The sequence below is a fragment of the Cucumis melo genome, chromosome 1 (genome assembly GCF_025177605.1).
Source record: "Cucumis melo cultivar AY chromosome 1, USDA_Cmelo_AY_1.0, whole genome shotgun sequence".
NCBI lineage: Eukaryota > Viridiplantae > Streptophyta > Magnoliopsida > Cucurbitales > Cucurbitaceae > Cucumis > Cucumis melo.
In genome coordinates this window covers 18,869,004-18,882,480 of record NC_066857.1, presented here as the reverse complement: position 1 = coordinate 18,882,480, position 13,477 = coordinate 18,869,004, and the positions used below count along the sequence as shown (strand labels likewise).

Sequence of the window (13,477 nt, the reverse complement as noted above, 5' to 3'; positions counted from 1 at the left end):
ACGTTGAGACGTAAGGGTGAAACATGATGCATGATCTAAGGGGAGCCTAGATCGAATTCCTTGTTCACACATCAAGTGGTTTAGGGGAGCCCAAACATTTATCTTCTAAAAGTCATATAATTCACGATAGTTGATTTTTGATCAGTTATGTATTTGTGATCCTCTTCAATCTTAATAAATAATCTTTTCAATCGAGCTAAAGCCCCCCTCCCCTCGACGATATAGTTCATGTGATTACACTGAACTGAACTACCAAAGTGCTAGTGTTCTATTCTTTCTTTTCGTATTGTTACTCATGTTGTTTCTTCATTATCAGTTGAGCGTTAGATTAGGCAGTCAAGTAATATTTGTGACTTCTTTTTCAACATTTATTAGATTTTATTTACTTTATTCACTTACATTTTAAAAAATTAAAACCTAGAGTTTTTCGGTTGGTATCAATATTTTGAACTTTGATAGTTAGAATCAAAAGACAAGATTCATGTTTTTTTTATTATATTACTTTTTTTTTTCAAACTTTGTCTTATAAACGTAAGATAGAGTGGTTATGAAAAATATAATATCTCCTAACCTTCACCAGCTATACCTCCAATATAGAGTAGTTATTATGGTTATAAAAAAGCATAAAAAATTTAATCTTCCTTTTTAGCTACAGTGTTAAACCATTAGCTACATCTTAAAAATAATGGTTTTTTGAAAAAAAAATTACAATTTTTTTAAAATTTTTAAATTTTGGCTTTTTAAACATATTTGATATAACACTAAATTTAGGGATGAAGGGATATTTTCAACCTTTCATCTTTAAAATTCAAAATAAATGAATGAGTACTAAATAAAACGTGAATTAATTAGTTGTTTATTACATTCAATTTTAATTGATTTATAAATCAAATGACTACCAAATAAAACCTAAATTAATTCATGAACAGTTAATTGAATTAATCTATCAAAACAATAGGGGTGCTTATCGTGCAAACAAACTGAAGAGTTTGGCTGATGAATTAATCTATGGACCGATTTTTATAAATTCTAAGGTAATATGTTCCCCCACATCAGTTAGTATCCAGAATTAAAATATCAACATGATGTTGATATTGATATCAGAATTTATAAAAATATCATGGATAAATCTATAAAAATATTGACATATATTCTAAAAATTTTATAAAAATGTTTAATGTGATTAAGTTGTTTAAACATTCCGACTGAGTAATTAGTTAGACGATGCTAGGTAGTGTATATATATTCACATAACTAATAGATGATATATCTTTTATGGTTTATTGATATAGAAGATATCTTGAACTCTTTGATCTGCAAATATGTGGGTATGTAAAAGATGTATATGTTTTAGTTATTCGCGTTAGTATTCAATATCCCTGCACTCAACTTCAACCTTTTAGGGGATTGTCTATTATTGTTGAACTTTTGAAATGTACAGTCTTTGTTTGGTCGACTAAATCAAATGTTTTTCAACAATTATGACATTGCTTACATCACCCTTTTGTAGTACCTAAGTATATCCATAAATTTTAAAATTTCTATAGGGGACTACTATTATAATTATTAACCATTGTTTTCTCTATAAATAGTCAATTTTGAGCACATGTGCACAGAAGGAAGGTAGGAGACTTAGCTTAGTATTACGGAAGATATGAAGATCAAACCAACCTTCGGAATCACTCTCTTTTTGCTTCTTTTGGTATGAATTTCTTCTCTCTCTCTCTTTATGAGGTTTGCTTTTATAAAGATATAATCGTTGGTTTATAGATTTCATGGACTCGTTATACTGGTTTTGCAATTTTGATTTTGTTTTCTACAAGTCTATTTATTTCTATTCTCTTATCCTGACTTGCATTCTTTCAATTTTTTTTTTTTGATAAATTTCAAAAACAAAAATAAGTTTTCAAAATTACTTATTTTTTAGTTTTCAAAAGTTGACATGATATTTTAAAACATTAGTAAAAAGTTGATAACTAACATAAGAAATTTAATGGTTAAAGCGGGTGTTGTAGACATATTAATTTCCCTAAACTAAAATCTAAAACACCACAGGGTTATTAAATAGACTTAAGAAACTTGTTTATAATATTTACCAAATTAAACCAATGAAATGTTAGTAATCTCTAATCTCTCTTCTTTTTCTTTCTTTCTTTCTTTCTTTTCATGGTGGGGCATTTAGTTTTTCAACAGTATAGAATCAAGGTATGAACCCGGAGGACAATGGAAAAATGTGATTGAAGATCGGTCATTACCAGTACTATCACAAGAAAAAGAAGATTGCTTTGAATACAATGATAAGAGCAAGGACAAGCTTTTTACTAAAGATATTGAGCCACGACCGAGTGCCACATTTTATCCAAATGATGATGTAAAGAAAAAGCTTTTTACTAAAGATATCAAGCCACGACCAACTGTCACATTCTATCCAAATGAGGATACAAAGAAAAAGCCTTTTACTAGAGATATTGAGCCACGACCAAGAGTCACATTCTATCCAAATGATGATACAGATAAAAAGCTTTTTACTAAAGATATTGAGCCACGACCGAGTGTCACATTCTATCCAAATGATGATGTAGAGAAAAAGCTTTTTACTAAAGATATTGAGCCACGACCAACTGTCACATTCTATCCAAATGAGGATACAAAGAAAAAGCCTTTTACTAGTGATATTGAGCCACGACCAAGCGTCACATTCTATCCAAATGGTGATGCAAATAAAAAGCTTTTTACTAAAGATATTGAACCACGACCGAGTGTCACATTCTATCCAAATGATGGTGTAGAGAAAAAGTTTTTTACTAAAGATATCGAGCCACGACCAACTGTCACATTCTATCCAACTTATGATGCAAAGAAAAAGATTTTTAGTAAAGATATTGAGCCAAAACCAAGTACCACATTCTATGCAAAAGAAAAAGCTTTTTACTAAAGATATTGAGTCACGATCAAGTACTACGTTCTATCCAGACGATGATACCAAGAACAAGCTTTTTACGAAAGATATTGAACCATAGCCAAGTACCACATTCTATCTGGTATCTCAAATAATTACGGTAAGAACAACTTTTTTAGGAAAGATAAGTAATCCTTTGGTTATATGACCAACTAGTATGTGTGGTTTGTAATTTACATTTCTGTTGAATATTGTGGAGTGTGACTTGTAAAATAAAAAAGAAATAAATTGTGGAAAAGAATAATTAGGAGTAGAAAGCCATCTGATGAGATGATTTGCTTGTACTTCCCTTTATGTCAAAGTCAAATACAGTGCAGTTGGATTATTATTAGAAACTTTTTTTAATATATATAATTTATTGAAAAATATATTTTAAATATGGTAAAATGAAAATATATACAAAACATAGTAAAATTTTAGAAAATTTTGTAAATGTTTCTAAGGGATCTTTTAAAAAATATAACAAAACGGCAAAATATTTATACTGTCATTGCTAGAAAAATGACATATCACTACAACCTAAATTGAAAAGAAAGAAGAAAAAACTGTCATGAATGCCAAAATTCGTGTTTTTAGTGGAAAAAGGTAGAATTTTTCGAAGTTGAAGAATTTATGACAGTTTTTAAATGTTATAAATCTATGACAATTTTTAAATGTCATTAAATATAAATAATCAAATTATAAGTATTTATTTTAAATTACATAGAAAGAAAGAAAAAATAATCCTGTATTAACGTCAAGTAATCCATCGCACTTGACGCTTTTTATGTGTCAAGTAAAATTGTATAGTTGACACTATTTACATTTCAAGTAAAATTTTATAGTTGACACTATTTATTCGTCAAGTAAAATAGTATTTTTGATTCAAGTAAGATAGTATACTTGACATGTATTTAACGCCATGTATACTGTTTATTAATATATTAAATATACAAATTTTCCTTTTTCTGTTTCCTGCATTAGGTACATTAGTTTCAATAAAACATATCCATCAACAAAATAAACTTTTCAACCAGTAGTTACATAACAAAAAAATGACAAATAATTTAGTATAATAAGTAAACTAACAATAATTTCATTTTTCTCAACAATATCAACAACAATTACATAGTTCCAATCCAAATATAGCCAACTAAAATTTCCTATTTGTGGTCTATTCCAAAATCAAAACTAAAGTCTATCCCCTTACATCTATTGCCTCATATAAGCATAATGACTATGAACAAAACATTTACACAAAAAAGGTTATGGGCATTCCCATATGTTAGCCATTTACAAAAGTAACAAGATCATATTTAGGTGTGTCTACCATATGTACCAAGCTAAAAATTCAGTCCACTACTCTTACTTCATCCAATTCAAGCCGTGAGTATGAATTTCTTGTATCAATCTATAAAACATAAAAGGTTGAGTAGGCACTTCGTTAAAAATAAAAATTAGTCATATTATATTATTTATAACGTTTAAAACTAGGTAACTCATGCTACTTACTATCGAAGTGCATTTTTCTTGTTCTTGAAGCCTCATGAATCGTTCGTGAGCCTTTTGTTTCTCTATCTCTTCCCTGGCAAAAAGAATAAATACAAGTTCATAAACGATGAGAAAAGCATCCCTAAATCTATATAATTGTATATTTGTTTCTAAAACAATTATCAAAGAAATTAAATAAATGCTAAATATCCGTTAAAACAAACAAAATAGAACTTATAATAGTCTTTCACGCCTTGAAAGTTTAGTTGTTTTTCCAACTGCAACGTGAAGTGAAATTACACATCAATTGTATATTAATGTTCAAATCGTAAAACCATATGTAAGGATGAATATTAACTTACATCAATATCACTAGCTTTCAAGGTCTTTGGCTTGAGCAAGTTAGAATTTTCAATCTCAATAATACCTTGAGTGCCTTTTCCTCTAACAGAATTTGACAACAAAATAAAAAAGTGTTAGTCTCGCTTAGCTCAAATGGAAAACAACAAGACATGCAGAAAATTAGATTTATGTATAAGAAAGGTCACTGAATACAAACGCTAGGTTTATCTCCCTTATCATCAGATTCATCCCCAAGTTCTTGTTCATATACTTCCTCAGAATCTTCCTTCTCCTTGTGCTCAACTTCTACCTGTAATACTAAATACAGGGATGCTAATTGACTTCTACCCTATTATTATAGTATGAATTACGGGGATGCTACTTACTTAATGAAATTTTCTTTCATGGTTCACTTTTTCAATCTTGTCATTTTGTTCCTGAGCTAATTTTTGCATTCTGATAACAATCAACATCATGGCAATATAAGTAACAATTATATATAATCATTTTTGGTTAGATAACAAAAGTACGTATATCCTTATTTAGAAGCAAAATCATGGAGAACCAACATAAGAAAATTAAGGATATACCCATTTGGAGAACAAGGATTGAGCTTCTTACATTTGGTTCAAAATATAAGAACCAAAATATCACCTCTTTTAAGCTAAAACTTAGAGAAAATCACTCTAATTTGAGTGAATTTAAAACTAAGAAAGTGTAACACCCCGAAAATTAATATATTTTTTTGGAATTAATTATCTTAGTTTTTTGTTTCATTAGGTTCAAATTAATGGAAATTATTTTAAAGATTTATTAGTTCTTCTTTAAAAATTAGAGTTTAATTAAATAATTTTGGGAGCTTATTTAATTAAATTAGGTAAGTGGAAATTGTATAATATATATGGATTGGCCATTGTAAATACTGCTTTAAAGTTCCAAGTCTTTTTCTTGAAATTATTTTTACCTTTTATAGAATCAATTATTTACTATATTATTTGATTGTTAGTACCTTAACATCTAAGATTTGTTTATATTGCATACTTAGAATATCGATATGTCTACTATAGAATATGAATCTAGAAATGAAAAAATCAAGAAAAAAGAAGAGTAGAAAAATTGTTTGAATCTCGAAAAGGTTCTCTCTCCATAAGTTTGTTATTGGAAGTAAAAGTAATAAGAAAAGAATTGATGAAATAATTAATAGAAGAAATGGTAGGTATATATAGACAAATCAACAGAGGGAACAAAAATAACAGATAACTTACGTATGGTTGAAAATGAAGCATGTAACCAAATAAACTTCAAAATTTAGAAAAACTAAAGAGAGGAGGAAAGTGAAAATAAAAAGAGAAAACAATGATGATATTAGTAATGATAATGAGAAATGTATGGTGCATTCTGAATATATATAGTATATATGATCCAGGAAAAGATAGAAAAATATTGATTCTAAATTAATTGACTTATCGGTCGAAAAAACGCCCCATTACATAAAGGTTATTTTTCAAAAATATAATAAAAATTAAAATATTTACGACCCATATAACAAAATAAAAAAGCTCATAATATCTTCATAAAAATTTTAGGTTTGTTCTTAAATATAACAGACGATTTTTCACTTCTTTTTCTTTTTCTTTGAAATTTATTCATCTCCTCTCTATATTATTAACTTCTTCATATTATTTTTCTTTTTCTTCATTTTTCACTTGTTCTTGTTCGTGATTTCTTCATTTCTTCTTATAGAATTTCTTCCTTCTTCGATTTTTCACTTCTTTCTTTTTTCACTTCTTCAAATTCATATTTGGTAAATGATCTTCGTCATCTCTCATATATTTCATCTTCCAGTTCTAAACGATTGTGTACCAACAAATCTGAGCTTGCGAGGCAGACACGCGATGATGGTGGCGAGACAGACGCGGACATGTAACTGTGGTGGTGAGCAGATGCACGACAGTGTTCAATAGATCTTTAAAGATTTGAGACTATGGAGCGATGGTGGGCATGAGGGATTACCAGCACGAAAGCAGGATGGTGGACAGCTCGACAATGGTGGTTCAATGGTGGAGTAAAGTGATATTGAGAAGATAGGGAAGAAAGTGAGAGAGAAAAATCGTGACATAAGGAAGAAAGCGAGTAAATGAGAGGAAACTTGATTTTATAAAATTTCAAAAATTTCAAAAATTAATCATAGCTTTAATGTCGGTTTAAAACTGACATTAAAGATCCCTCTTTGATGTCGGTTTAAAACCGACATTAAAAATCTGCAATTTAAAAAGCGACATTAAAGATCTGTTTTTATTTTTACCAACCAACGTTAAAGGCCATATTTCTTCTAGTGTAAATTCAATAAAATTATGAAAGACATCAAGTACAAAATTAATAACAAATTATCAAAATAAAAATTGTAATATATAGAATTAGATAGCAAAATTTGAATGTATAATAAAAATTATAAATATTTAAATTGTTCAAAACAAATTACGTAAAAAGGAAAAAAAACTACCCTATCTCCTCATTATTGTCGCGGGGATCAAATTCAATGAATTCCAAACCTACATTGACATAAAAGTAAATATAGATATATATCATCGATGACAAATTAAAGAAATTAAAAATTAAAAAAATACGTACCCCAAGTGTTCACAGTCCTCTCTGTGCCCAACTCATTTCCTCAATCATCTTCCTCATTTCTTCCATTTGTTGGGCATGCAACTCCGACATTCATAGTTGTTCTTCAATTAATCGATTAAGATTTTCATGGTTAGCTCTTAGTTTGCTAACCTCTCTCACATGCATCTCTTACTCATATAAAGAGGAAGAACTGGTAGCAGTAGTCTTTCGAGACCAGGCTTAGGGTCCTAACCAAGGCCTTTTGAGTAGCCTGATTGTCTATCTAAAACGGTCTCGTATATCTCGTCCCTAAAGAATGGTTGAGAACCTTATGGGGTGAGTTGGGATTGAAGTTCAAACATTTGATTCTGCACTAAAAGTTTTACGTTATTAACTAAAAAATAAAAATAAAAAATTGAAAATAATGGTTTTCATAAATTTACATGTGCATTCGCGATCGCCTATGAAACGAACTGGTCACTCCTGTTGTTGTGTGTTTCTCTAAACAACTTCACATGGTCCATAGGTTGGCCATGTTTTTCAACGATCTCGTGTTGTTGTTATAGGAATGACTTTGCTTTGCTCTAGCAACCTTGTTGATCCTTGATTTCTTCTTACATACAAATAATTAAAATGTTACAATCAAACAACAAAAATGAATAGTGAAGTAACAGTAGAAATATAAATCACCTGAAACTGTCGAGCCATGTAATGATCGCAAACGAAGTGTTAATCATCTACATGATTCAACAATCTAGGTGGTGGGTTGGCACGTGCTTCTTCAGGGTTGCTAAACTACTTGAAATGCCTATAGTTGTCTCCCTTGAACTTTTTCCACGTGCTGAGCATTTGATGCTCAACAAATCGAGCAAGTGCTCAATCAATAAAATCAAGCACGAGTCATCGCTACAAAGAAAAAATACATACGAGTTAGTTTTCTGTATATGTAGGCTTAACATATATGTAAGGTAATTTGAAAACTTACCCTTAGGCCCTCGTTAAGGGCCTCGATGTATGTGCTTCATTTAATAACTCCTGAAATTTGTTTGTTGTCTCTTATTCTACCCCACTATTAAACGACATGTAATTCTCCAAACCTTCCTCTATTTCTTCTTTATGTACAATCGGAGCTTGTAAATCATGATGCATACCTAATATTTCATTTCTTCAAGAAAACAATTACTGCTAGTTCCTTAGGGTCACAGCTAGTTCCTTCATCAAATCTTTCTATACAAGTTCACTGGCTCTCCATGATACACCCAGTCTATATAGGAGGGGATATTCCAATCGTTAATAGATATTTCTCCATACACACTCTAATGAGTCCTAAATTGAGTTCATACATCTCTATGTATTTTATATATTTTATACCTACAGTTTCATTCCTAAACTTCAAATAGTTTCAATACATTTAAATATGTATTTTAACAATTTCAACCCTAAACTTCAAACAATTTTAATACGTTGAAACATACATTTTATCAAGTTTAACTCTATCCATGCAAACAATTTGAATATAGATTCATTTGAACAAATAATTCAATACATTTAACAATTTAAATAGACAATTTAAACATACATTTATTTAACTTTTTTTTAAAAAAAACACACAACCTACCTAGGCATAGAGCGGGGGTGACCAAATAGGACGACGAGAGGAGAGAAGGACGATGAGCAATGAAGAACCCAGACGACGACAGACAGCGAACAACACGATGATCTCTCTCTCTCTCTCTCTCTCTCTCTCTCTCTCTCTTGGCCTTTTCCTCTTTTCTTTGCATTGTGAGTTATGTGTTCTCAAATAAATAGGGGATCTTCCGACGCACTTCGAAAATGTCGGTAGATCCCTCCATTCCTGATGGCATAAAGTGAATCATCGAGATTAGTTCTATGCATTCTCGACGTTTTACTTATGACGTTGGGAATGGTTGACACCATCCTCGACATGTCATGCATGGCGTTGTGGAATGGTAAATAATTATTTAATTGTTTAGTCTTCCCAATGTGGTCACTGTAGACGTCAATGTTGGTGACAACCATTCTCGACGTCTGCTTTCATGGCGTTAGGGAAAAATTAAAATAAAATAAGAATATCTCTTTTTCTGACACCGTGAATGTTGATGTTAAGGATTGGTGTGTAACGACTCAACTCTTTATACTAAGCTGAGGTCATTACTATTAAAATAAAATAAAAACCATCTTAACCAAAATGGAAAATAACACTAATTTCAACTAATTTAAAATCATAAATAAACAAATAAGGTAGAAATAAATCTAAAATAAACTTGTAATTTGGGCCCTATCTACTTTAAAAGAAAAATAGTCAAAAAATACCAAAGAACACTGAAATCATAATTGCAAAGCAAAAGCGGAAGCAAAACGTTTCCCTATGGCATGTCACGATCACTTCTTGTCATTCGCCAACTTTCCTCTACCCTTACCTCTGCTTAAAAGATTCAACATAGAAAGAGTGAGTATAAACATATACTCAGTAAGAGACCTACTACTAGTTCCGTTAGGTATCTGTTAACTTCTTATTAGAGTCCTATAAAGAAGTACCCCTAAACTGGCGCATTCCCAAATAGATGCAATCTAATGATCCCTTAGGAACATATCTAGTCTTTGATGAACCCAAAGGAACACCTAAGACAAAATTGGTCTTTGATTAACTGAAAAAAACACCTAGAACAAACTGGTCTTCAGTGAAGTCGAAAGAACACCTAAGACAATCAGGCTGTAAGTGATCCCGTCGGACCACTCATATACATAACATCTCATGAGACTAGTGATCCCGTCGAACCACATAGTCATAAAAAAGTGGTGATCCCTTAGAAACACCCATATGGGTACAACTCAAATAGACAAAGTTAACAAAACAACCTATCCATAGCACGTAGCACATCATAGCATCATAAACATGGCATGAGTATTAATCCTAAAGTTCTAAATCATAAGATTAATATTTCATGCATTAACTTAACATCATCAGTCACCATCATCTCATCAACATAACTTGGACATAACAATCAGTCATCATCATACGTCATCAATACATTATGCATTTTAGCTACATTAATGCATAGTAGAAAAAAATCATATGCAAACTCTTAACTTCATGACGAGGGTCTAGTAGGAGAATCTCTTACCTGGAAATTAGCTTAAGCAAAAAAATAATCCTAACAACAAATTAGCTTTCCCAAACAATCAAGTCCTAAATACAGACAAAATTAATTTAATAATTTTGTTAACCAATATCTACCGAAATTTAATTAGGACTTTCAACTTAACAACAAATAGGGTTGAAACCAACTCAACCTTAGGTAGAAATTCTCAGGTAACTACTTCCAAAATTGAACAAAAAAAATCCTTCAAGAAAAATAATCCAACTTAAAGTAAATTCCAACTTAAATCGAAATTCAGTTATTTGACGTCCAACATTAATATCTCATGGGTATTAACCAAAACCCTTTAAAACTTACCAAACTAGGTGGAAAAAGGACCCAAAAATAGGTGTCAGCTAGGCTTAACAGGGAGTGGCTCAAACGACTTACACACATATGGCTCGACAACAGATTAAAGGCTTGTGTACTACCCGGCTGGCCGAGACGATCGGCTATCGCACGCTCGGGTGGCAGCTTATGAAAATGGCTGACCAGTGAACGTTCAGCTTGTGTTTGCTGAACTCGGCTTTGACTCACGCGACGATCAGCGACCGATGAGGGCTCATCAACGACATTGCTGCATGAAGGAAGAAATCACACAAGATGGAGGAATTATGTGTGATGGCTTGTGAATGGAGGGATTGGCTTCGAGGGCTTCACGGTGAAGCAAATAGAGAGAATGGCGGAGAGAGATTGACGGAAAAGAAGGGGGTTGTGGCTGAATGGAAACTAGGGTTTTGGTGAAGTAAGAATTAAGGTTTTCTTTTGTCTTAAGAAAGAAGATGATGAATAGTATCATGCTTCACAAGGTCCTTTTTGTGGAAAAATAAAACAAAACTCAACTCTTCTCTCTCCTCATTTAATACCAATCCAATCTTCTTCTTCTTTTTTTCTTTTTCTTAATTCCAAAAATAATATCAAATATTTCTCTCTTGTCAATCACATCCACTTTTATCTTCTTAAAAATAAAATATAATTATCCTTAAATTATTATATTATCTTCATAATATAATTAATTATCTTAACTTCATAATTTAATTAATTATATAATCACATATATAACTACATATAATCTCACCAATTTAAATCAACCAATCACATTCCACTTAAATTCAAATCTTTCATAACACCAAAAATTCCAAATCTCCAAACTAACTAAATATTCTCTCAAAAAGTATTTAATTTATCCTACTTTCCAAAAAATCAAACAATATCAATACAGTTAAAATTAAACTTAAGATCATTAAAATAAAAAAATTACCTTATTTTAGGACGTTACATGGTGGACCATTCTCGACGTCTAAATAGGGACGTCGGAAATGGGTTTCTCTGTCCTTGTCTACAGCATTGAAAATGGTAGGATATTCCCGACGTAGTCTTCGTCGATGTCCCTTTCGGCATCAGAAATTTCTCAATTTCTTGTACTGTTATCATCATCAAGTATAGCAACAATATATTATAAAAGTATATCATTACCAAGTATATCAACCAAGCTTATAAGTATATATCAATAGTGTATCAAGTGTATAAGTAGGACTTTAAGCATATCAAGTGTATTTAATCAATCAAGTATATCAGCAAAGAATACTAAGTGTATACAATACTTCAGGTGTATCAAACATATCACGTGCATCAAACGTATCAAATTTGTTGAGTTTACTAATGAAGCATAACAAGTTTATTAGCAGCGTATCAAACTTATTGTTGGAGCCTTTAAGTATATCAAGATCTATAGGGTATCAAGTGTAATAAGAAGAATCAAGTGTAACAAGGAGTATTAGATGTATCAAAGGGTATTGAGTACGTATCAAAAAGTATCAAGGTCCAAAGGTTATCTAGAAGTATCAAATGTATATCAAGGTTATGAAGGAGTATCAAGCAGATCAAGACGTATTAGGTGTATTAGCTAGTGTATATCAAATGTACTAGGTGTATCAAATGAATATCAATAATAAGGGCATTTATGACATTTTACATTTTGTTTATGTGGGTTGGGCTTTGTTTTAGTCGTTTTTGCAAACAATAAATTTTTGTGTTATCAACTTAATTATTATAACTTGTTTTTTTTTCTTTTTTCTTTTCAAGTGCCCCTATGTAATATGAATGCTTGGGTTGATTTACAAATAAGACTGTTAAAAATAAAACAATTGAGAGAGAGTTCAAGAATTAAATAATAAAGAAAAAGAACATTGGAATAAAGTTATTAACACACGAAATATGGTTGTTGTTAAAAACCTAGCTAAAAATAATTTAGCATTTTGAGGAAGTAATAGAAAAATTATCAAGAAAATAATGGAAACTTTTTTAACTTAATTGAAATGATTGTCGAATTTGATCCAATAATGCAAGAACATTTTCGTCGTATTCAAAATAAAAAAAAAAGTTTAAGTTAAAATAAAAACTTTTTGTTCTTCAAATTTGAGGATCATATACCTATTTGGTCTCTAAAGTTTCAAAACGTGCATTTTTAAAACCTGTTTAATGATGTTTCTGTTTTTGTTTATTGTTTCCCATTTCTCATTCATTGTTTCTTCTTTTTTTAGAACAAAAAAAGGAAATATGTTGATAAATATTCTCATCTCCTATTTAGTTTCTAAAAAAAAAAAGAAAGAAAAAACAAAAATTTAAGCATGCTTAGCTTGAAAAAATTCTATATTGGGTGACCTCCTGGGAATTTTCCTAGGATGCATGTGAGTGAGGACAAAGCATGCTGAAAGGACTCGTGTTAGTTTGTGCGAATGACTTTATCTCTAATAACCCTTTAAGACGACAAGTAAGGATGAGATTGTCAAGTTACAAAGATGCAAGGGAATATCAAGGATCCGAATTCTGAATCTTAGTCCAAATCCTGGGTTTGGGTGTTGCATGTAATCTTAAATTCTGTCTAGAGAAATTCTATTTCCTTTGAAATCACATCAAGAGTTTCTACTCAAAT

At 30.8% G+C, this 13,477-nt stretch overlaps 1 protein-coding gene and 1 long non-coding RNA gene across 4 annotated transcripts; one reads left to right on the top strand and one right to left on the bottom strand.

The window, feature by feature from the left end:
• Positions 1-1,291: 1,291 nt before the first annotated feature.
• LOC103489590 (uncharacterized) lies at positions 1,292-3,294 on the top strand. The gene is made up of 3 exons (XM_051083644.1): positions 1,292-1,328; positions 1,593-1,702; positions 2,183-3,294. The coding sequence occupies exons 2-3, from the start codon at positions 1,655-1,657 to the stop codon at positions 2,933-2,935; spliced, it is 801 nt and encodes a 266-aa protein (XP_050939601.1). The 5' UTR covers positions 1,292-1,328; positions 1,593-1,654; the 3' UTR covers positions 2,936-3,294.
• Positions 3,295-4,048: 754 nt separating this feature from the next.
• Positions 4,049-5,378, bottom strand: LOC127149016 (uncharacterized). 3 transcript variants are annotated; one of them, XR_007820207.1, is made up of 5 exons: positions 5,158-5,378; positions 4,989-5,081; positions 4,792-4,873; positions 4,451-4,523; positions 4,049-4,349 (listed from the first exon to the last, which is right to left on the bottom strand). It is a non-coding gene; the product is annotated as an uncharacterized LOC127149016 (long non-coding RNA). The 3 variants fall into 3 exon arrangements; XR_007820200.1 differs by having other exon boundaries at positions 4,989-5,367; XR_007820199.1 differs by having other exon boundaries at positions 4,792-5,360.
• Between the last annotated feature and the right edge of the window lie 8,099 nt (positions 5,379-13,477).